The 24,463-nt window shown below is 37.8% G+C and overlaps 1 protein-coding gene across 1 annotated transcript in view; it reads left to right on the top strand.

The window, feature by feature from the left end:
• Positions 1–17,176, top strand: part of LOC149075757 (uncharacterized) — a 32,978-nt gene extending 15,802 nt beyond the window's left edge. The window contains exons 5-9 of the mRNA XM_089243260.1: positions 6,171–6,348; positions 9,716–9,871; positions 13,598–13,767; positions 14,770–15,379; positions 16,537–17,176. Coding sequence (XP_089099386.1) covers positions 6,171–6,348; positions 9,716–9,871; positions 13,598–13,767; positions 14,770–15,379; positions 16,537–17,018 — 1,596 coding nt within the window. The 3' untranslated portion in view covers positions 17,019–17,176. The remainder of the gene's footprint in view (positions 1–6,170; positions 6,349–9,715; positions 9,872–13,597; positions 13,768–14,769; positions 15,380–16,536) is intronic.
• The last annotated feature ends 7,287 nt before the right edge of the window (positions 17,177–24,463 follow it).

Raw genomic sequence — 24,463 nt, 5'->3', positions numbered from 1 at the left:
TTCTGATGTCGTCTTACCTAGTCTGCTGATTTACATATTTACTCTAGAAGATTATAGTACAAATCTTATTATCATGAGGGGCCCCGTGCGTTAAGGCCTTAGTGCGTGCAACTAGAGGATGTTTCAGTATAATACTCGACTTCTGTTGATACGAAAGAAGCTAGAGCTTAGAGCCCTTGTCTAGTCCGGCCATGGGGTGGGGGAGAAGAAACCTCATTATTATCCCGAAATATCGGTGATATCAGTGCAGTCTTACAGGATCATTGCCCCTCCCCTCCGCATACTCTCGAAAATTGAAACCAGATCTCACTATGATGGAGGCCTCTCTCTGCACCTGAGATTCCGGGCCGTGCCGGATGGGCTCATGCGTCAGTAAGACATTTGTAAAATTGGGAGTCAATTTTGTATAATGGAGGGGCCAGATCCAAGGCTTTTTTGCAGATTCTTCAAAATTTTCTGCTTCAATTAGGGAAATGATTTTCAAAAGATATTCATATAAAAGATATACTTCGCCGCCTGTCCAGTGGTTAGGGAGTTAGCCTCCGACTGTGTAGGTCTGGGGTTCGAATTCCGGTAAAAAAAAATTCAAACTATTATTTCCTACTAAAGAATTCCCTGAAAAGATCTTACGGATCTCTAGGGAATACGTGAGGATCACGTTATTATATTCAGTGGACTCCTCCCCTCCACTCCGAGCTGTCTGTGGTGTGTGTTTTAACAGGGGTAGCCGACGTGGCCCGGTCCCCGAGTCACTGGGGGGGGGGGCACATTAGTCTGGACTTCCATTGACTCTGAAATCATTTCTTCCATCGGTTTTGAATGTTTCATCGAATTCTGAATTTTCATTGAAAACTCTGAAATTATTACTTTCATCCCTGATGCGGAGGGAGGGGGCGCAAGAAAAATATACCGAGTGACTGGCATATCTAGTAGGTTCTTGATTCCCCTCTGGGTTTGATTAAGGAACTACGGATGAATTTTTATTGTAAAAAACGACTGAATAGGGGGTAATTTCGCTGGAATAGTTTCACTTCCATTTTTGTGTCTTTGCCTTGCGTGCGTATTGATCACGAAGCTCGCGACCTCCGCCGGAAATATTCATCTGGAAATTCCCAAACCCATCAGTACACCCGAAACGATGCTTTCTGCGGCTTGTTTGTCAAAAGATCGATTCGAGCTCTATCCTCTCGGCTCACATTTTTTTTTCCCCTATTAAATACGCATTTATAGGTACCCGCTGCTGCCCTAAATGTTGTCCGTGGCCGCGAGGGTATTCAGCTCGTTGAGCCCGACAAATATTTCACTGCGAATCCAGCCACGAAGCCAATCGCATTTCCTTCGGTTATCGTTGTGGTGTTTGAAGCTCGCTACCAGCGATCGGGCCCCGTGAAAAGGGAGCCATGCTTCCAGTCTGGCCATGCTGTCTGGGCGGGGCTTCTTCACGTGGTTATTCCGTGACGTATTTTCCTTCTGCAGGCTCTTCCACCTGTTCCGCTCACTCCCTGCTGGCTGGCGCAAACATTCAATCGATGCGTCAGATATTCTGTTTTCTTGGAGGGTTTTTTCGCAATTTTTTTTTTATTCTTCTACAGTTTATATCCCAAGGTGCGAAATGGAGGGAATCTGAAATCCTGGCTTCCCTCTTTGGGGCCTGTAACCCCGAGGAAAAGGGCAGTGCACTGAAAACTACTGATAGAGTTTTTTTTATTTATTTATTCTCCTATTCTACGGGTTTTAACCTTTTCCTCCGTTTTCTGTGATGACCGGCAGTCTTTTCCACCTCGTTCATTTCCACGCATGCGTTTCGGTTTTCTGTGTGAGAAAGAGCTTTTCTAGTTTTTTGAGGAAAGAATAGAGAGAATGGTGTACCACGTGCGTGTGTGCGCGCGCGGGAGAGGATGTGAATGGGACTACAATAGACGATTGATTGCGTACTTGGGAGTCCGATTTTTGACTACGATACATATACATACCGCGGGCAGACTATAGCATGAGGAAATAGTCAACCCCCTAGACGTTTCGCACATGAAATTCCTGCCAGAGTCACACCACATTGTTTTGCATTATTCTATGAGGTTCAACGCTTTTCCTCGGCGTGTGTGTGTGTTCCGTAGTCCACCCACCCCCCATCATTTCTACCTGTCGCATTTGTTTGGAAGACCGTACCTAGAGGTGGGACCTCTCTTCCCTGAAATAACTAGTTTTCATACATTTCATACAAGGTCGGGGAAAAGGACCAGCTTTCCCCCCCCCCCCCCCGAGTGAATGATATGGTGGAATAAGTGGACATGAAGAAAGCATTTGGGGGGGGGGCGAAAGTTGCTGGTCGTCCTGCATATGCGGGACTGAAGTGCGTACGCAAGAAGAGAGAGAAGGTGAATTCTCCATCGTTGGGGGGGGGGGGGGGGCGGGCAGTGCCGTCGTAGCGCATGGGCCTACCGGGGCATGAGAAGAGGGCCTCAGAAAAACAAGTAGTAGTTGAATTTTTCAAGAATTTGCTTGGTAGAGCCTCAAAAAAAATCCATTTGGCTCGGGAGTCGCCCTGATGCTCTTAAGACGGTCCGGGGGGGGGGGAGCTCAAATGGCCTCAGTCCTTCCTTAGGTTCCAGAGCATATGAATTAATAAGCTATATCCTATAAGCGATGAATCCATAAGCGTTCACCAAATGGGGACATAACGTTTTTTCATGAACAGGATCGCAGCCCTCGTTCATTGAAAAATTGTATTACTCTGTTGGACCTGTGAGTGCTACACTTGGTCTCTATATAGGAGATTGTGATTAAAAAAATAATTCTGGGGCTGCTACAAAATACTGTGGGTGCTTGAAAATACACTGCACCCCTGGCAAACATCCTATTAAAACCAAATTTCATTTGAACAATTGTTCATTGAAAAGTTTTACATTTCCATTCAAATAATATCACACTCTACATTTCAGTTTTCTCTAAATTGCCATTTTCAAGGAAAAGCATTTTTGTTCTGAAAGAATATTTATGCGGTTGATGAACGATTATGTCTTGATCTTCATGGAATTAAGATAAGCTTTTAATAAATGTTAAAATCTTAATGTACGTACCGCTCAAACATTCAAGGATTCATAGCTCTGTAGAATTCAAGCCATTTTTCATCTGAAAATGAAATTGGGTCTGGGACAGTGATACTGCTGCTTATCACCATTTGCAGCAAATCGCGATAAATGCATTCGGCAGAAAAAATACCCTATACCAGTATTTCCCAACCTTTTTGATATTGTGCACTCCCTGTAGTGAAGCTCAATGCACCGGGCCTCCATCCTAAAGTCTGAAATGCATACTTCTTTAAATTTACATATAAAAATTGAAGTAATAAGTTGCAATTTTACGACATTAAATGTATCATTTATGTATTGAAAATTATCCTTTGGTCCCTCTGCAAAATATTTATGAACAACAGGTTGAACAATACTGCTCTTTTCATTGACACTAGATGATACTATTTTATGAAAGAAAAGTGACAAAATTTTGTGAACACTAATTATGAGAGTGTGTGTATTTGTCCAATGTTTACATTATTTCCCACGTCAGGAGATAGATGAGATCTTAAGAAAACAAAGATGAGAACTTTTTTTGCTCTATTTTGGGGGTATTACATTCAAAACTAATCACCCAGTTCCAGAGTTTAATGAATAAATTAAAAATAGGTTAACTTTTGATATAGTATTTACCATTCTGACTATGACTCGCTGCTTATGACTATAGTGGATGGGGTTTTAAATTATGAAGTGGAGAAGGGTTGTGTTTACTTCAGTCTGTTTTGTTGCAGAATATCCATGCTAAATTTTTAAATATAAATGATGTTCATATAATATATATGTTCATAATATGTTCATTGAATCTGGTGTAACAAAATTTTTTTTCTTTAAAAAATTTCTTATCAAGAAATTATGAACTGTTATGATAATTTTTGTAGAAGTTTACACATTTAAAACGTATAAGGAAATGATGAACGTATTTATGGTTCATAAACAATGTTACTGAAGTTTGTATTCTTGAAATTTTAAAGGGGAAAAAAGGGCTCTTAAAATATTCAGTAAGCATGTTCTGGCATTTAACTTACTTGAAGGAAATCTGCACATAAGATGCACATCATAACTGTTTATATACAGGGTGATAACTTAAATCTGTTTCACCTAAAATAATTCATAAACCAGAAAGGTTAAGAAGGTTTTTTTTAGGTTTCCCCTAATCTATAAGTCTATAGAAAAACATTTTCAATTAGAAAAGGTTTAAATAGCGTATCCATCTATAGATACGTCATTTTTTTTACTAAGAGCGGCGGTATGTGTACAGAGATACAAATTTTTTTTACAGGGGGTACCCTGTACTCTATTTCCAATCAGAAAGTTATTTCTTTCTTGAGCAGGGGTAAAAAAAGTATGGTCTTCTCAAATGCAATATTTGCTGAGATATTTGAAGTTGAAAAACGCTGAAAATGAGGGAAAGAACAGCATTTCAGGCATAGAATGACCCTGTCCATTAGTTTATGAGGTTCTTTCCTTCACCGTCGACGATTTTTGCATTCAAACATCTCAGCAAATACTTAGGAACATGGATTTTTTGTTTTTGGTGGGACTCAGGAAAGACATCACAACAATTTTCTAATTGGGTTTTTGGGGGATGGTGATAAAATAAAAAGTTGATTTTTTTAAAATTTTAATAACTATACAGCCCCTTGCAATATGAATGATGTGTTTAAGGTATACATGTTATTTGGATACTTTTTCTAATCAATGCTGTCTTAACACGTGGGCCCACCCAGGCACGACCCGGGGGCCTCAAGAGAAGAGGGTCCTCACAAAAACGAGAATCAGTTGAAATTTTCAAAAATTGGCAGGCAGGGCCTCAGAAAAATTGCTTGGCCCGGGGGGGGGGGCCCATGTTCCCCTAAGACGGCCCTGTTTCTAATTGGAAGTACACTTCTAGGATCAGCAGTTCCTGAGTTATTTCAGGGTAAAGAGATTTTGCTATGCACCCTGCACAATACAGTGATATCTCGGGTAACAAATGCCTCAGCTTACAAATTTTTTGGCTAATGAATGTTTTTTTTGTGTGATTTTCTGCCTCGGCTAACGAACATTTTTGTTGATATGGGTGGACACCCTAACATAACAGCCTCGTCATGAGCTGAATTCTAGCGGCAATCATCATCAGAATTAGTGTCACTCAACCCCAATTAATTTGTGTCATTTTACATTTTAGAATTTTTCCCCAGATGTACCTCCACTTTTCTTTCTGCAATTTTTTGAATCATTTCGTGTGAAATGAAATATTCAGCTGAAAATGCATTGAACAAGAGCCTATAGGAGCCTATATTTTTTCAGAGCAAGCTTTCTTACAGTGAACCACTCTCAGCATCAAACTGAACTGTCTGGAAATTCTAGGAACTTACCTTTTCCATATTCATGTGCTAGACACAGAAATGAGTTGACCAAAACACAAATGAATGGGAGACACCTACGAACTTGACTAGGTTGTGTCAACACCAGCTTCAACACCAACTAAAGCTGGCATTGGTTGTGTACATTAGTGTAAAATAGAAAAATCTTCAGTATTTCATCTTCCTGTAAATTCTCATTTATTCAGTTTTAAATCTGTTCATTTTAGCCTTCGGTCAGTTTTGTCTTTTTTTTTATGGCACTCTCTCTCCTTGGTGTTTGAAAATACTTATCAAATTTTAGTACCTGGAACGAATTAAACAATTTTCCATAGAATCCTATAGAAATTGCATTTTAGCTAACAAACATTATTCCGAAACGAATTACCTTTATTAGACGAGGTATCACTGCATATATAGCACTTCGAAAATTCCTAATTAAAAGTATTCAACATGGTAAAGAAATAAATGATTTTCAATGTAGATCTATAGAAATAATTGTGTTCTGTTAAAAATTCCATTTGATAGCTGGCATCAAGCAAAACAAGCCTCACGTGGAGACCTTGCTGAAAAATTTTAATAGCTAAAGTAATTAAATTTTAATGATTGTAGTACAAACAAATCGGAACAATTTATGTAAAAATCCATGCAAGATGACCGATAGAGCTTTTATTACTTAAATAAGGAATTTTTTTTATATTTTTGATGGTAATTAAATAAATTAGTTATCAGTGTTTTTATTTTGAATGCGTTTTAGATATTGAAACGTAAAGAACGTGAGCACGAGCATGACTTGGAGAAACTGGCTCGAGATAAAATAGCATTTCAGCAGCAATTGGCAGCACTAAAAAAAGAGATGTCAGCACAGTATGATCACATCGATGTCAATGCTCTCATATCTGTCGAAGAAAATGAAACTACAACTACTGCATCAGGTGAGGATTTCAACAGGGTTTTTGAATATTCCTGGTACTGCACATTTTTTCTGTTCTTTTTTGGATTAATGTTTTAAATGTATGACATGGAAACATGGCTTTGCTGGAATGCTTTGCTGCCATTCTAAAATATCATGTATATGGTGTAAGTTCGGGTAAAAAGCAGGGGGGGGGGTTGTCAAAAAACATGTAGTATAGGGCATGGCCCCCCACATGGGGGGGGGGCTGACAGGGCCCAGGACAGTTCTCATTATTTTTTTCTTTTTCCACGCTATAAATTAATTACAGAAGGGGCCCGTTAAAAGTCTGACCGAGGGGCCCGCAAAAGATCCCAGCCTAGGGGCCATGGTATAGGGTGATTGTAAATGCTCATCAGGTATTCCCACAGTTAAAAAAATTGTAGATGTTGTTATTTTGATGGAAAAAAAAGGTAATTATGTACTACAGTCTTTATATGATTATCCCTAGAGATGATGCGTCAAGGTTGTTTGTGTTCTTGGCGTTCTAGGAATCGAATTCAAGAACTTCCTTGCATAGTGTATTTCCAAAATACCATAATTTTTCTTTTATAATTTGCAGATTATATGCTAAAAACAGGATTTTTTTTTTTTAGTGCAGATTACTGCTGCATTTGTATCTGCAGTTTTTCCGTCCTGAAAGGTTAAAACAAATATTTTAAAAATTTATAAAAATATTTTTTTAAACATTTATAAGATGCAAGTAGAAAAAGCAACATTTTTTAAATATAAAAAAGCAACAAACTCGCAGCTCTCTATGTTCCTTAAGCTTTATGTATTGGTGAATAAAATTTTTACTGGTGGATTACATGCTGTTGTTGTAGAAAGGGCTGGATTGAACCATATGAAGGCCCTAAGCACTCAAGTGATTTTAGTGTGTGCACCCCCCTTTTTCCAGTCCCCTTTACTTTTATCTTTACCATGGCCCTTCATGACAATTAAGTTTACAATTTTCTAATGTAAGTTGGCAGGGTGAGATTTCTGCATGGATAACATGGGCATTTGCCCATGGCTTCATGTTTTAAGGGGGCCCCTAAATTTATAATAGTATATATTTTACTCAAATTTTTATAAATTCTATTTGTTAAAATTTCGGGAAATCAACGAATTTTCCCTAGATAACATCATACTATTTGCAAAGTGTCCATTATTAAAAAACCCTATTAAATATCGATTTTAATATTATACCAATCAGTAACAGATTTTATACAGTCTGGGTAATGCATCTATTGCAATGTTAACTCCACAATAAAAATGTTTCAATGTGTCACAGTCTTTTGTTCAATTCCTCAATTTCACATCCTTTGACCATAAAATTATTCATGAAACGATGACAAGAAAACTTTGATATTTAATCAATGTGAAATCCTCAAATCTTCATAAAGTCTGCATATTTGTGTAATACAAAACTTCATGCATCTGATCTTCCAAACCTTTTTTCAGACTAACTACAACAATTTTCATCCTTGGTTCAGGTTTGTGACTCAATGCCACAAATGTTAAATAACGCTTGAGATTTAAAAGAGACGTTTCGCCAAACATTTGAGACAGTATTGAATCATCTTTGACAACATCACCAACATCAAACTGTTCTAGAAAAAGATCATTCTTCTTATTAAAAAGGATAAATCAGTTCACTCAAGTCTTTTGCAATGAAAACATTCATCTTTAGTTTTATTGTGTAATGGAGCTGAGATTACTGAAAAATTTGATTTTGATGACATTATCAATAATTTTGCTTATATGAGAGTGTGAAAAAAAAACCACTTGGAGAACACACATCAACACTTAGACACATGTGGAGAATTTTACATTACATTTCATTTAGAATAGTGCTTATCCTTTTTTTAATGTTGTAGAAACCTGTACTGTATTTGCTGATGTAAACTTCTTCGACCACAGTTGAAGGGGCCCCAATACCTCTTTTGTCCAAGGGCCTCCCATCAAATCAAAGTTAGGCTCTTTAAGATTAGGCTATACAAAATGGCAAGCAGGTATTTTAAGTGGGGTAGGTTCAGAAGAATTAGAAATTTTTGTTCAAAGCCTGTGATGCCCTGACTCAGGAACCTCAAGTGCTGGGAAGGCCTCGTAACAATTTGATCTGTTAAAATGTTGGAGGAAGTAAGTATGCGAATTGGGAGGTGGGTAGCATATATAGGTGGGGGAGGGGGGGGGGCTATGATGCTGTTGTATGGTTCTGGGCCTACTTTATGGAAATAGAGCAAAATCTCAATCCAAAAACTGACGACAAACGCCAGTTCTTGTTTGTAATTAACTTAGTTTCTCTGCTTTTGTGTCGCCCTCGGAGCCATAAATAGAAAAAATGAAAAAAATTTAATTTGTCACGGGGGAAGGGGTGTCTGTATTCATTTTGGCACTCCCTCCCCATAATTTTTATCTTAAAAGTTAAACTTTATGCCCTTCCTTGACAGCACCTGTGGAACAGCCCCCCCCCCTGTCCTCCTTTACTCGCGGCCCTGGTAAACCTTTCGATAAAAACCTTCAATTGTGAAATCAATTGCTCTTAAAATTTCAGGATTTTATACTGGATAATTGGGGAAAAATTGTACATTTGAAAACAATGTGCTATTTGATCATTTTTTGTGGTGCCCTTTTTCTCCTGATGCCCTAAGCATGTGCTTATTTTTCTTAATGGTTAATCCGGGCCCTGGTTGCAGCCTATGTGACTATTTTTTGTCAAAGAAGTGTAATTTGCATCTGTGGATTACATTCAGGAAATTACAGTGTATAGTAAATTTTTTTGTATAGGTGGGATTTTTTTATCTACATAGAACTAAGTGACATATAGGCTGTGATGTCATCTGTGTGCACTTGAACCAACTACCAAACTGAAGAGATAACTGAATCGAAGACAACTTTAAATAGCTTTTTCTCAGTTTTGATTTAATGGCTCCTTTTATATAAAAGCCGTCTAAATATTTGGCTAATATTTTGGTCGATTACTGAGAATTTATGACAATTATAAATATAAAATTGGTATTTTGAATTTAAAACTAAATTATTGGCAATTTCAAATGATATTGAATTTTAATTAAGCAATTTATTATTTAAATAAATATTAAAAACTTGTAATTGAGAGATTTTTATTTTCATAATATTGACAATCAAATTTAAGGATGATGTATTGTATTTTAATGTTACTTACAGAATAAATTTTTTTGTAAATTTGTGACAATTTCACATTTAATAAAGAGTCAGCCATTTTATATTTATTCTCAACTAGTAATGCATAATAAAATTTATGACTCTTCTTATTTTCCTCTTTAGATGCTCTTTGTCCCTTTCAGTAGCGCAATTATTCATTATTAACATTTTATTTATTTTTAAAGAATGTGGAGGCGGAAGCGATATTGATGAAGATTTTGCCAGCGAAGCGTCTCCAGTTTCAAACCACAGTACCCCTAAACATACGCCGGATGCAAAAAATCAAGTGCCCTCTCCTCAGGTTGCGAGTTCAACTCCAAAGCCTGCTGCAACGACTGCTGGTAATGTTTTATTTTTAATCCCTGCTTTCAATTTTATAAAATTCATTGCTTGCAATGACAATATCTGGCAAGGGATCTGACGATATCTGGCCATCACTGAATTCCGTTGATTTTTTTACAACTATTAATCCAAAGGAAACTGATGTCTGATGGTACATTATTTTGAGTTGACATCAGAATGAACATAGTGCTCAGATTAATATTTCTGTGCTCAACTGGAATATATCCAGTGTCAAACTAATTTGTTTGCTCATTCAACATTGTGAGCTCTGGAGGTTTTCTCATAATAACAATATCTGGGGCTTCATTTGTACCAGCCGAAAACGTAAATTAGCTTTTCTCAACTTTTCTAAATTCATAGACCAGTAAAATGACTGCCGCATTAATTTTTTGCTCATGCACTAATACAGGTCTTACAAATCATCTCTTACCAAATTGCCAACTAGAAAATTAATTGCTAGATCAAGTCTAAAGACAACAAATTTTTTGTTGTTTGTCTGGCAGTGTTAAAGTCTAAAAGCATTGTTCAGGATTCTGGGCCATTTTTCCTTGAGAGAAAAATCATGTTTGGCTCCTGAGAAATGTGACTGGTGCATAATTTTTTTTCTGGTTTGTAAAACTTAAAGCTAATATATATATATATATGCTTCAGGTGATCACATAAATTTACCTGAATGTATTCCAACTTCATTCAATACCCCATATATGCAACAGTTGCAGCTCAATTCTACCTTCCAGCAAGATGAGGCCATCCTCACCACACACCAACTATGGCCATATCATTATACTGCAATTTACTGAAGTTAACCAGTTGGGTTGGAAATGAAGGCACCATCTATCATGGTTACCCCAAGCTTGTTAGGGGAAACATCTTATTATCTACATTTTTCCCCTAGTTTAAACTGGGACCTGACGGCATGCTTCATGGTGGTAGACAAGAATCTTACCACCATGCCACCGAGGTGCAAAGTTTTCTTACATTTTTGGACACAACTTCTCCAACTGATTGGCTGCATTGGACCAATAGCCTGACCACCCAGATACCCGATATCGCTCCTCTGGATTTCTTTTTGGCATATGTTTGAAGCCTTGTTAGCATTTTATTTTTCATTTCATACCGTGCACCGCCCAGGCTCTATTGACCATTGTCAATTTTAGCCATTGCCCCGGATGAGGGGAGGGGCTGGGCGGTGTTGGATGCTTTATTATGCATATAAAATATATGAATATAAAACCACATTATTAACCAGTCAAGAGGTTACAACAGCATTTGCCATTGCTGCCATATGTAATGGTGGTGCCTATGACAGCGTTTGCCGATACGCAGACTTTTTTGGTCATTTTCACCAGTCAAGTGGTTATGACGGCAATTGTTGTCGCTACCATATGTAATGGTGGGGCCTACGACAGCATTTGTCAATGCACAGACTTTTCAATCTTTTTCACATAGATATGACGAAATAATTTGTCATACATGTGCTGCCATCTGTACAGCCATTCTTCTACTTTATCATCTTATCACTAGATGGAGTTGAACAGTTATATTTCAAGGTCTGAGATTATTATTACTATTATCTTTGTCATGTTTTGCAAAGCTGCATCCCCATTGCTTTTTTTTTATTTCCGATTCCCTTGCGAAGATGCATCTGTTTTATTACTCGTGTATCTTTTAGCAAAGGTTCAACTACTATAGTTCCACATAAATCCATCAACAGCATTTCTTTTAGTCACAGGAAATTATGACACCCCCCCCCCCCCCTTTGGGGTGTCATATTATGTCTCAACACATTCAAGCTATAAAAAAACATGCTATAAAAAATATTTTAATATTTCAAATTTCCAAGAAAAGGAAAAAAAAAAGGAAAAAAGCACACACATCTTCAAAAACTAGTGGGCACTGCGGGTAAAATGCTCAGAGAAATTAATTGGACAGTTGACTGGTTAAAAAAATGTATATACAGATTTAAATATTTCTATTATATAATATACAATTTATTCCGATGAGCTCTTCTGATGTCTTTGTAGTTCTATTGAGCTGGAGTCCTTTGTTGTTCTCTGTGTCCAAGCGGCATGTCCTGAACCACGTTTTCCCTCATTGGCTTGGGTGAGCCTCCGCCGTGCCTGGCCTGGCCTTCCTGCGCTTTCTTTGTTGGCTTGTTGTCTTGAGTGAGCCCTGGACCATGCGCCTTCCCTTGTTGGCTCGGGAGAGCCCTCTGCCGTGGCCAGGCCATGTCCTGGACCATGTTTTCCCTCATTGGCTTGGTTGAGCCTCTGTTGAGGCCAAGCCAGGTCCTGGACCATGTGTCTTTCCTCGTTGGCTTGTTGGCCAGGTCAGGTCCACGTGTCTGCCATTGTTGGCTTGGGTGAGCCCTCCGCTGTGGCCTGGTCCTGGACCATGCGTCTTCCCTCATTGGCTTGTTGGCTCAGGTGAGCCTCCGCCATGGCCAGGCCAGATCCATGCGCCTTTCCTTGTTGGCTCAGATGAGCCCTCCTCTGTGGCCAGGCCAGGTCCTGGACCCACATATCTTCCCTCGTTGGCTTGGGTGAGCCCTCCGCCCATGGCCAGGCCAGGTCCACGCGTCTTCTCTCCTTGGTTTGTATGCTCGGGTGAGCCCTCCGCAGTGGCCAGGTCCTGGGCCACGTATCTTCCCTCGCTGGCTCGCCCTCCAGCCAGGTCAGGTCCTGGACCACATGTCTTCCCTCGTTGGCTTTGTTAGCAGAAAGACCCATGATTTGTAAAATGTTTGTGTCACTTCACAGGTGTGGTAGAAGACATGGCCGGAAGTTGGCTATTGATCTGATATCAACTACACAAAAACATAGAGCACGTGGAAGTGTGCACTGACTAGATACCTTGTATTAATGTTCATTTACAAGCCATAAAACTTTGCACCTTGTTTAACAAGATCTTAACAATCTTGTTAGATTCTGATATTGTTGTACTCACCTCTTGTAAATCAGCAAATCTGATATTTTTCCAGATAATTTTCACAAGACTTCGAGATTGCAAAACGAGAAGCAGTTCGATGGACAAACACAGATTTATTTACAGAACAGCAATTTACACGTATTTACAAGCTAATCAGAGAGCTAACAACTTTTTTGCAAAGTTTAAACACAACTGACTTTTCATCAAATCTCTCTAATCTTGAATCTGCATCCCCTATTCCCAGTTTTCCTACTATTTATAGGTCTGGTTGAAACTTTGAGAAAAAGAATATTCCACAAGTTTTTATTGCATAGTACTAGGTTTGTGGCGCCACTGTCTGGATGGTGCGTAACCCTCTGGAAGATTTTTTCCAGCCCTCCACTTGGCCAATCACATGCGTTTGTGCAATACTGAAACCGGTGTCAACAGATTTCGATATTTCTGAGAGCCATCAAACAAATTGCACCATCTATCATCTATAGATTATAACATTATTAAAGCAAAAGTTATGTAGACATTAGTTTTTGTCATAAAGTTGCAGAGTACTTTATTACTTTATGGTCAAGCCTTGATAAAACTGACTATCTTTATATCATTATCTGGTATAGTTTGCCTGAGGAGATGGCCATCTTTGGTCCATGAACAACAGCTAGCGAAATGTTGTCACATGAGATTGGAACTATTGTTACAATAAATCAGTAATACCAAAATTACATTAATTGAAACTTATCTTCAACGGATATTTAATTGCTTTGCAATGCAATCGGTTAAAAGAGCTATTTATTTTTCCCTCTTAGGTTTGCCTAAGAACACTCGTACCTCAGGCCTGTCCATGCCTTCTTCTGGACTTCCCAGGAGCAGCTCATCAGATACATCCACTTCCATCTACACAAAGTCTCGGCCTGCAGCTGAAACTAGTAGCCTACATTTGGTTGCATCTGATGGTGTTGTCAGCAGTTCTTCCCGGGTTTGTAATTTTTATGAACAAAACATTTTTTAATTTATATAATACCATTTCATACCACTCAGTTGCTTTCAGTCATTACAAGCATGACTATTTTAAGCATTCACTCCATATGTTTCTAATACAGAGCTGAACCGTGGGTTGTGGGAGACACCAGACGCCACTTCCTAGTTATATTTTTGCTCTCACATGACTCACTGTTTACCATTAAAAGAATTCAATTTTCACACTTGCCCTAGCCCTTTTACAATCATGGACGAAATATTTCTTCCAAGTGCTAGTGGAATAAATTTGATCCAGTTTTCAGTATTTTCTTTCCTGATGATCGTGAAGCTTTTTTTAACCCTATGAACTGAAGTTGTTGTTTTTTTTTTACCTCTGTTTTGTCTATACTCTTGTTAGTGATTTCTTTCCCCATATATAATGCATCTTCTTATGATATACACATACGAGCGAAAGAGAACTTGTAGGGTGAGTGAGAAAACAGAAATCTGTTGCATACTCTCATATCTATTTATCTATTGTACTGTTTTCCTTTTCCTATTTATTTTTCCCCCTTTTTTTCTGTTCAATTTTTTCTTTCCCTTCCTCCATCCTTTTTCTAACATGCGGTTAGATTGTAACAAGGCTACCAGATTTATCGCTGTACATCAAATAGATATCATCCAAGTTCGTTCAGCCAAAAGCTTGTTCATGAATGGGCTAGATTGATTCTAGATCATTGAGGGGTTAGCACACCAACCTTTCGATGAGTATAAAAAACAAGCCAGCCATTCGGAATCGGCAATAAATTGTATGTCCCGGTCTAATTAGCCCTTGTGTGCAGAAAATGACTGTGGTGCGACAAAAATGATCGAATGATTCTAGATCTAATTTCATATCCCCGATGGCTATTTGATTTCACTCCACAACTTCGTTAATGAATCTTTAGAAATCGTGAAGTGCTTAATTTTTTTTCGTGTATAAGTTATTCATTTACTGAGCTAATTATTTCTTTTACTTCAGTTTGTCTCTGCTGGCAGCTTACACACCATGACTGGCATTGTAAGCCCTTCACATGCTGTTCAGGTGATCACCCCACCATCTGGCATCAAACTTCTAGCAGCAGCAGGAGCTTCTGTTGCATCGCAAGCAACCATCCAGCCATTCACAGTCAGCCCTCATCATCAACAGCATCATGGACAAATACACGTTCTTACCTCCAATCTGCCCTATGTGGCCACGGCCGGATCAAAATCAGGCATTCCAGATCAACTAGTCCAGGTAACCGATCTGTCTACGCAATCGAAGCCGCCGGCATCGTCCCCAGTTGCACTGGTCTCATCTAAGGGTTTTGTTGCTGTGACACAAATAGCTACAGCTACGGCCCAGCCAGTTATCGTCAGTCAGGCATCCACAATTTCAGAATTGATGTCTTCCAGTGTTTCCTCTCTTCCTAGCTCAGGATTAGTGAAGGCTGCATCACCAGTGTCTAACACAACCATTGCCATGACTCTGAAAAACTCTGCAGCTAGTTCTGATCCTAGTGGTCCCAATGTTTCGTATTCCATTTCACGAAACACACTGAATGCTTCCAAGTCCTGCCAACCATCGCTGAACCAGGCTCTTCCAGAAAGTGAGTTGGTTCTCTTTATTTTTTTTATAATTTCAATCAGCATTGTATGTTATTTAATTTAAGAAAAAATGTCTAAAGGCAGCCAATTTTCTATTTCTAATAATTTTTGTTTTAGTCAAGCATTGAATCACTTGTTTTCTTAGGAATAAGTATATTATTGTTGGACATTCTGAAAAAAAAATTTGTGTAGAAATTGCTCAAAAAATAATGATTGAAGTGCCAGATCGCCTAGGCGACTAGAAAATTGGTAGTTTGCACCTAAAATTTTCTAAATGTGGTTGTTGAATTGGAGTTAATTTATAAATTTGAGTCTAAGGGTGATGCAAAATTTTCTGATTTCATTATGCTACATCTTTTAACATAAGAAAAGTAAAAAAATTTTTTTTAGGATAGTTTTACTCAAGAAAAGTACCATACTTGGCTCCTGAAAATTGCACTGGTGCCTGAACACATTTTTGATTTAAGTCCTGCATTAGGCAGTGATGCCACTCAGAATAGATGATATCACTCCTTTTTTTGAGTCCCTGGAATCCAAAATGTTAAAAATGCAAGAGTCCTTAACGAGTAAAAGTGAGTATAAGTGTGTGACCAATATCCATAGTCATTTACAAAGCATTTACGGTGACAACCTCATGTCTGTCAAATGGCTAGGACATCAGTTGTCAGCATCTCCCCGGCACATTCTCCACTGCTGGTGATCGAGTGGCCATAGTGACAGACTCACATCATCGAGGTATAGTCTTCCACAACCACATGGTGAGACTTGGCTACGTCATGTCATGTCACAACAGGCAATTTTATTCAATTCTTACAGGTGAAACAATTGCGTCTCGAGAATAGCTCATTAACGACTGAGCTTTTACAATTGGCTTGTCCTTCTAGAAAAGAATGGCATCATCTGATCTGACATGACATGCTGTAGTCAAGTGTCTCTCTTAGGTTGGAATAATGTATTGTTCAAGGACATAATATTTGATGAAATTACATATGAAAATTATATGAAAATTACTTCTGTTGGCATAATGTGTGTTCAGACAAAAAAAAAACCCTTGCATATCTTCCTGTAGTTTTCTAAGTTTGAAAAATGAATTTCAAGTAAAAATTATGCATTTGAAGTCTGTTTAATAACCAGTGTTGTGGAATTTTTTTTGCTTCAGATTTGAAGATTGTCAGTACTAGTCGCCAGGTGCCTACATCAAGTCATCAGCATTCCTCTACGTCAAGTTCAGTATGCAGCAATTTGTTGCCGCACAGCTCCAATATTCCACAGTTTTCATCTCCTATTGCTGTGCCAGCTAACCATCTGGTGGGTGCAGGCGTATCACCATTCGTTGGGTCAGTATCGGTCGTTTCTCATACAGGTACTGCATTACATCATCAAGTTCTAGCTCAGTCACAGCCACTCAGTAAGGTCCTAGCTTCGCCCATATTGAAATCGTTCAACAACCAGATACCCATCATACAACAACAGTTTCTCCAGGCTCCAGGAACCGTATCGAGCCAACACATTGTCAAACCAGTTGTTGTGGTAAGCATGCCCAATATAATCCATTCCAATAGCATTTCGTCGCTAGCTTCTAGGCATGTAACTGAGCAACCAGAGTCTGTGTGCGGTTCGACCACGGTATCTCAGAAATGACAGGCTGGTGATATAATTGTTCATTGTGAGGATAGTTTTCATTGTGGAAAACACTCATTAAATTTATCGAAGGATTATTGAAGTTGAATTTTGTTACAGATTTTATTTCGGCAGCTGATTTTGCACAATGTTTATTTGGACAGGAGAAACTGCAATTGAAAAAAAAAAATTGTCAAAATGAAAAACTGTCTGGCGATCTTTCGCCGTCATTGTCCCTGTGATTCAGACATCCCCATTTGTATTTAATTTTAGTTTTTTTAAAAGAAATTTTTTGTTCTGTAATTGAAACCGTGGTCCGATTTTAAAACATCATGTTTTTAAATCTTCTTTTAGTGACGAGGCTGCTGAGAGATTTTGTATTGAAATTTATTGTGCAATACTTTAAGTTTGAGAACTGTGTGTGCATGATGTAAATTATGAGGACAATGTCTTTGTTTCCATAAATTAAAAGATTATCGAGAAAGAAATGCCCCTCTGCCAATTCAGAAACTTGGAAATTCTTTGTAATACGATAGCTATGCTGAATAAACAAAATAGAAATATAAGCAGTTTATATACATGGGGGTATCCAAAAGTAACTAGAATGGCAACATTGCATTGCAATTTTGTATATTTTAATTACAGATCATACTGCTAGAAATTGTTAGCTCGATGTTTGCTATTCCAGTACAGTAATATCCTGACCTATGTCATCCTACATTTATATAGTCTCAATTTAATTTTTTTTTCTCAATCGGATGTATTTTGAGCAAAGGCTGTAGTGAGCAGGAGGATCAGGATTCTGGTTTTCCTCCAAAATATGTTGAAAATGATGAAATAACATGCTAAGTCTATTTTTCATCTTCGCTTTGGTCCTTTTTATTCCCCCCAAAAATAAATTTCTAGATACAACCTTACTTGAAGGCATTTAACATCCCGTTCTAAAAGAAAATGTTTACCAAGAGAGTTGCATGAAGAAAAGACGAATAGATAAGAAAGAATAAGTAAAATCTGAAGATTTACCTTCCGTCTCTTCCTGAACAGGAAAGAGCATTACCATTAGGAAAGTTCATGTTGACTTATGTCTTTTTCGACTTATGCCCTCAGTCTTGGAACGGATTACTGCGCAGTAAGTTGGGGGTATCACTGTATACCAAATGCCATCAATCTATATGTAGTGGGTGGTCTTTGATTCCTTGTTGTTTGCACTCCTAGTCACGGCATCTTGCAATTTTCAGAATGGTGGGATAACAAAGATAAAGAATATGGGTGAAAGTGTTTTTATTCAGGCAAGAGTACAGTAGAAATTGGCATAAAGCAACAAGCTTTCAAGGAGTGACTTGGATTAAATAAATTTTTTAAGAGTGAATTTTCCTTTTTCAAAAGTAGCAACCTGTGAATTAAAGACCTGCCATGACTTGGCGTTTTTTGAGGAGGAGAAATCAAAGAAATTTAACAGTGAAGGCAGCTGAAAGACCAGTCTGAACAAATGAACAAATTTGTGGATTGATTACTCGATAGTATGTCTAGCGACAGTATTGTCTTTATTTCATCAAAAACACTGCATAGATACTGCTTGTCAAACTTACACCTGCGCTGCTCAAACAGGATCAAAAAATAAAATGCATGGTAAAAATTGGTCCATTAATCAAGATAATGGACGGGCTCACATAAGCTCACCTGTCTAAAGGTTCTGGATGGATTTCAAGATTATACTATTGTCCCAACTTTCTACTGCCACATCTCATTCTGGGTGACTTCTTTCTGTTCCCGCAGACAAGGAGAGCACTGTAATGGAAGTGACTCCTTATGGATGAAGTAAAAGAAAATTTGCAGAGAACGGGGATAGTGTTGCAGTTAAAGAGTTGGTTTTCTGCAGTTTTCCAGCTTCGAGATGTGAATGCGAGCCTGTCACCCATTTGAAAAAGTCTGTCTGCAGAGAGCAGGCAGATCTACAGCACTATACTGACAGAAAATTAAAATGTATTTCCATCTTTATGGAAAATGGAAGGCAGATGGCAGCATGACCACGAAACAAATGCAACTCGACACCATAAATACGATAGGGCCACACATGCGCGCACACACATTTCGGCATGTGTTGATTCATTAGAAATTCTGTGGAGGAATGTGTATGAGTTCCATGTACAGTTAAGTAGTAGGACGAGAGAGGATGAGTAGAGTTCAAGAACTACTGAATGAGAACGCCAAAACCCTGCCACAGAATTTGTTCTATTGTAGAGATCTAGTGTTGTCTGATTTTTCAGCGTTGCCATCTATATCTCAAATTGTGAGTGAAGTGTAATGATTGAGTATTTGTGCTGTCATAGGCCTGTTGCAAGACTTTTTAATGGGGAGATTGGCTCGCATTCACTCATCAAAGTTGGGAACCACAGAAAACTAACTTTTAGCTGACTACCACTGTGGTGCTGATGGGGGTTGAGCCTGGTTCCTCACATGTTGCAAGTCGGTCACTATGACCACTCGACCACCACAGCAGCGTTCAAGAACTACTCCAGGCAGTAAAGCAGGGGCGGATCTAGAGCTTGCTGTTGGGAGGAGTGATTTTTTTTAATTTAAAAAAAAAAAACAAGAAAAATTTCTGTGAATAGGGTGACCATTTGCCCTGTATTTTCTGGGACAGTCACGATTTTTTTCTCTCTTCCGACTTTTTTTGAAAAAAAACCCCCCTGTTTTGTAGCCTTTTTTTTAGAAGAAAATTTTTTTTGGTAAGTTTTCTTGAATTTGTTATTTAATCAAAACCATTGATATAAATAATTTTAAACAGATTTATTGCATTCAATATTATCATATTCACATTTCTCTTGGGGGGCCCCCCAGCCCCATACGTCCATGCCTGCAGTAAATCCTACTCTAGGCAGCTTTCCCCCTTTCTGGAGTAGTTATAGCAGTTCGAGAACTACTCCAAGCCGTAAAAGAAAAAAAAAACATTTAATAATTGCATTTAAGTCAGTACAGGGGTGGAACTAGAGCTCGCTGTTGGGGGAGAGGGGGGGGGGTGATTTTTTACACTGTGAATATTACAAATAATTTTCAATGGATTTATTGAATGTAATATTATCATATTTGCATTTCTTTTGGGATGATCCCCTCCCATAGATCCACGCCTGAGTCAGTACAGAATACCCCAAGGATGCTGAAATACTTATATAAATAATTGTAGAGCTCCATCCAACTTCTTAGAAAGAAATACTGATTATACTTTTGGGTACACCCTTAATTATTAATTTTTTTTACACAATGTTAAAATAAATACATATACATACATAATACATATACAACACCACAACAGGCAAAATGCCCAACGAGGTGGCTGACAAAAAGATGCCCATAAAAATATGGGTGTCATATATTTCCAAGAAAAATCAAGAAATGATTCTTACAAGAAAGCGATATCTTAAGAATGCCACTGAAAGGGTTAAAGAAGTTTAGGTGAATCGAATAGGCTGGTTGAAAAAAAAAACAACTTATTCATAATTTGGGTGTATTTAGAATAATTTGTGAGTTATCGAAAGTGGCAGAGAAAATATATGCTGACTTGCCATCACTTTGCACAATGACTAAATTCTTATGGATTGGAATTTCCCGCTATAGAGAGAGAGATCCAATATCAATTTTACCCCATATTTTGTGGGGAAAAAAATAATCCCTATTTCCCTCCCCAATCATAAAGCATTCAATCTCACAGAGAAAAAATTACTTTGTCTTGTATATCTCAATTTTGTTTTCTTTCAATTGCAGTCGGCCCCACTTAATCGGTCAGTTATCAATGATATCTAATTATGACACACTAATTGCAAGATAACATCGAATTATATTGGGGAATAATTCAATTTGCCATTTTATAACATTAGTTGAGTTTGTATATTGAAAACTCATGAGAAGGATCAATATTAATGAAGCTTCTCAAATCCACCATAAAAAATGAAATGAAAATTGTATTTAATTACAATAATGAAAATACCAGAGTTTTTTTTATTTTTCATTAGGAAAGTTAGTGCCCTATTGATTAGCCTCTTTTGGCTCAACAGAGGAAAAAAAAACTTACGTATTTTGAAGACAACTTGAATATTTGGAGGTGATGTTCTCGCATTGCGAGGACCCAGGCTCGAACCCCACCGGCACAATAGTGGTGGTCGGCTGAAATTGGTTTTCTGCGGTTCCCAACTTCAAAGTGCGAATGATTTCCCTGTTAGACATTTTCGCCACAGAGAGCAACAGGCCTAAAATTATACAATTATTTGGTCATTTTCACACTTTACTCATAGTTTGAAAAATAGATGGCAGATGTGGTAGCACTATAACAAGCATTACTCAGAAACAAACTTCATGTTAGGTTTACAACATATATTCCAACATGTACCAATTTGTTAGAACTTTTACAGAGGAATACACGGAGGAGGTGTATGTGTGGTTTAGTAGTAGTGTACTCATTCTCGATTTTTAAAAAATCTTAACTTAGTATCATATTTTCCATTAATTCTAAATGTTTCATTAAAAAAAGAACATTATGTGTATAGCAGTTTTTAACAGTCGACATGTGAAGTTTAATATTTTATTAAACGGGGAGAAGTAATTGAAATTATCAAATTTAGCGGGAAACTTCAACACTGTCTGTATGGGAGAAACTTTGGTGTCTGAGGATTTTATCCATTCAAGCGGGGTATTTATTTATCCGTTATCCGATTAAGTGGGGACCGACTGTACCTCGAATGTAACAAATTATTTCTAATAATGAACTTAGATTAATTTGCATTTTCTATTCCCACAGTATTATTTGAACTTGATCTTTCATAATGGCATAGATTTTATAGTCCATATTAGAATTTAATTCAAATAAGACTGGGATTACACTATAAAGTTTGATAAAAGATCTTTTACAAAACTTGAAAATGTAACCGATACTCTTATTGCTTGTTTTGTTCTAAAACTTAAAAATTAAAGAGTGGATAAAAATGCATTTCACATTCAAATTACCCTATCAAATATCTTGAAAACTTGTTTCTCAGTTTTTGTTTTCCTTGTTTGAATAAAATCGTTGTATTTAATACGAGACAAACTTTTTGTATCTCTCAAATAATTGCATTGTCATATCGTAGTTAGAAAGAATTTTCAGGCCATGTTCTTTTTTTCAAATGTGTTTTGTAAAGCGTACAGTAGTATTTTGCTCATCCAAACAGCATAAGAAAGGAAACACATGAATTTTTTTTTTAATCTGTCATATTGTTTGATTGATGTCATCAAACTTCATTTGAGAATGCTGTAATTGTCAAATGAGAGCTCTGAGTCACTTAAGCTGTAGTCTTAGTGACTAAGAATGGACAACTGGCAAAATTTCAAAGCGTTCAAATGAGGAAGGGCAGCGTATTGGAGTATAGATGAACTCTTTCAATACGAGCATTTCTGGATCGAATCTTTGGTTATCTAATTGCATTTCAAATTTCATGCTGTTTACGGTTGCTCATATAATAAGTGTTTAATACAAGAAATGCTTTTGATTTCGTGGAGTGAATGAATATCCATGGCAAAATTTATAATATTGAAAGAACGATCCGGGGGTCATAGCTTCCCTCCCCAGCATCAATCAATGATGGGGGTGGACTGTTATAATATATATGTACTGGCATCTTTTTGTTCCAAGCCTTGGCCCTAAATCTATCTTGCCTTATGATCATTTCATAGTTTCAATGTAAAAATATATCTCTGGGTGGAATTTTGTTCTCCTGACAATCTGGATTAGCAAAATAATACTTCATTAACAACTTGTTACGGTTTCTAACCAATGCACGAACGGAAGAATCACTATGCAACAGCACATCTTTTTGTAAATAATGCATGCATTTTTTTTCATTGAACAAGTTTGTTTTTGCAATGCATTTATATATATATATATAATGTTGAACACATATTTATCGAAATCTTGTTATTGTATGATAGACCCGTTTTTTTCCCTTGTTGTGATACAGATCAATTGTTCATATCTTGTTGTCTCCTAAAAGTAGAAACGACATGCATGAATAAGAAATAAGAATGTGAATAATTTTTTTTTCTGACTTTGTATAAAGGAATGGAATAAATAGTTGTTCCTGTTTCATTGCTACATTCGGTATGCAAAGGGAATAAAAAAAATCAGCCTTGTATTTGTATATAAATTATGTAAAAGGCACAAAGCTCATTGAAACTAATTAATGGTTACGAAGAACGCTGAACAAAGTTCAGTATCGATGTCCTCATGTTTTCGTTTTCAATATTTGTGATGGTTTATTGGTATTTATTGATGTATTAAATGATTGGTGAAAATTTCTAGCACTTGGAATGTCTCAATGTTATTTTGGTTGTCAACAAACATTTCCAGATTTAATCTTAAAAATTATTGTTTTTTCCCTTCAAACACACCAGAGGTGTACTGGAAAAAATAAAGAAGCTTGCAGAAAATGTGGGAGGGGCACAGATTTGGTGGGGGGGGGGTGCGATTGCTGCTCTCCCTCGGCTTTAAAACATACAATAGAAAAACGGACAAACAAGGTAGAAATATTAGTATATGTTCTTTGCCCCCAGAAAAATAGTTGAAATGACAGGCTTTTGAGCTTGAAGTTTAAAATCTCGAATCACCGATTACACTTGGGAATAAATAATTAGTGAGTAAAAAAAAAATATTGGTACTGGGGCAGGGCCTAGCCGGCGTGCCTCCTCGGAACCCCCCTCCCTGAAAGGGTTATTGTTATGCAAAATAAATGTAAATTTTTTGTGGAGGGGCCCTGGTTGCCCCAGCCTAGGTACTGGAAGAGTAAAGGAAGCGTGGCTATTTTGTAGTGCCTTTGTTGGAGATTGAAAATGGCTTGTCTCTTGTAGGTGAGATTTCTCATCAGTATGCTGCTTAAAAGGATTAAGACTGCTCCGAGGCCGTCAGAATATTCAGGAAACAAAACAAAATGAGTGAAGCAATGCTCAATACCCGATCCCTTGATCTTTCTAGCGATCCTATGCTAAGGTGGACTCGACAAAGGTCTACTCCAGGAAACGATGGTATTCCATTGTTACAACGGCCCTTTACGATATTAGGAAGGACCACCCATAGGTATAAACATGTGACCGGCCCGAGGCCCCCCAATATTTGCCATAATAACCTATAGAAATATTTGAGCCCCCAATATTTCCAATAACTTTACGCCTGTGGCCCCGTGAATTCGGCTTACAACTCATCAAAAACTGCAAACGGAAACTTTCAGGGGTCTTCCTCATTGCGGGGAGGTGCTGTAAAATACGAATAGTACCTACGAAATGCCGAAAAAATCTTAGGACCGTAAAGAGTTAACAAATACCCTAAGCCAGGGTCGCAACTAGATGCTTAGTCAGAAGGGGCAAGCCCGGATTTTGGCTCCCCGTTATGTTGGAGAGGATAAAGGGTGGAATTTGCGTCCCTTCTAGTCCGGGGCACCAGATCC

This window comes from Pholcus phalangioides, unplaced genomic scaffold (assembly GCF_987345545.1).
Source record: "Pholcus phalangioides strain wild (caught in Gottingen) unplaced genomic scaffold, Ppha-v1.0 ptg000015l_1, whole genome shotgun sequence".
In the NCBI taxonomy this organism is placed as follows: domain Eukaryota; kingdom Metazoa; phylum Arthropoda; class Arachnida; order Araneae; family Pholcidae; genus Pholcus; species Pholcus phalangioides.
Note: the sequence above shows the minus strand (reverse complement) of the source record. Positions and strands in the feature narration are given on the sequence as shown.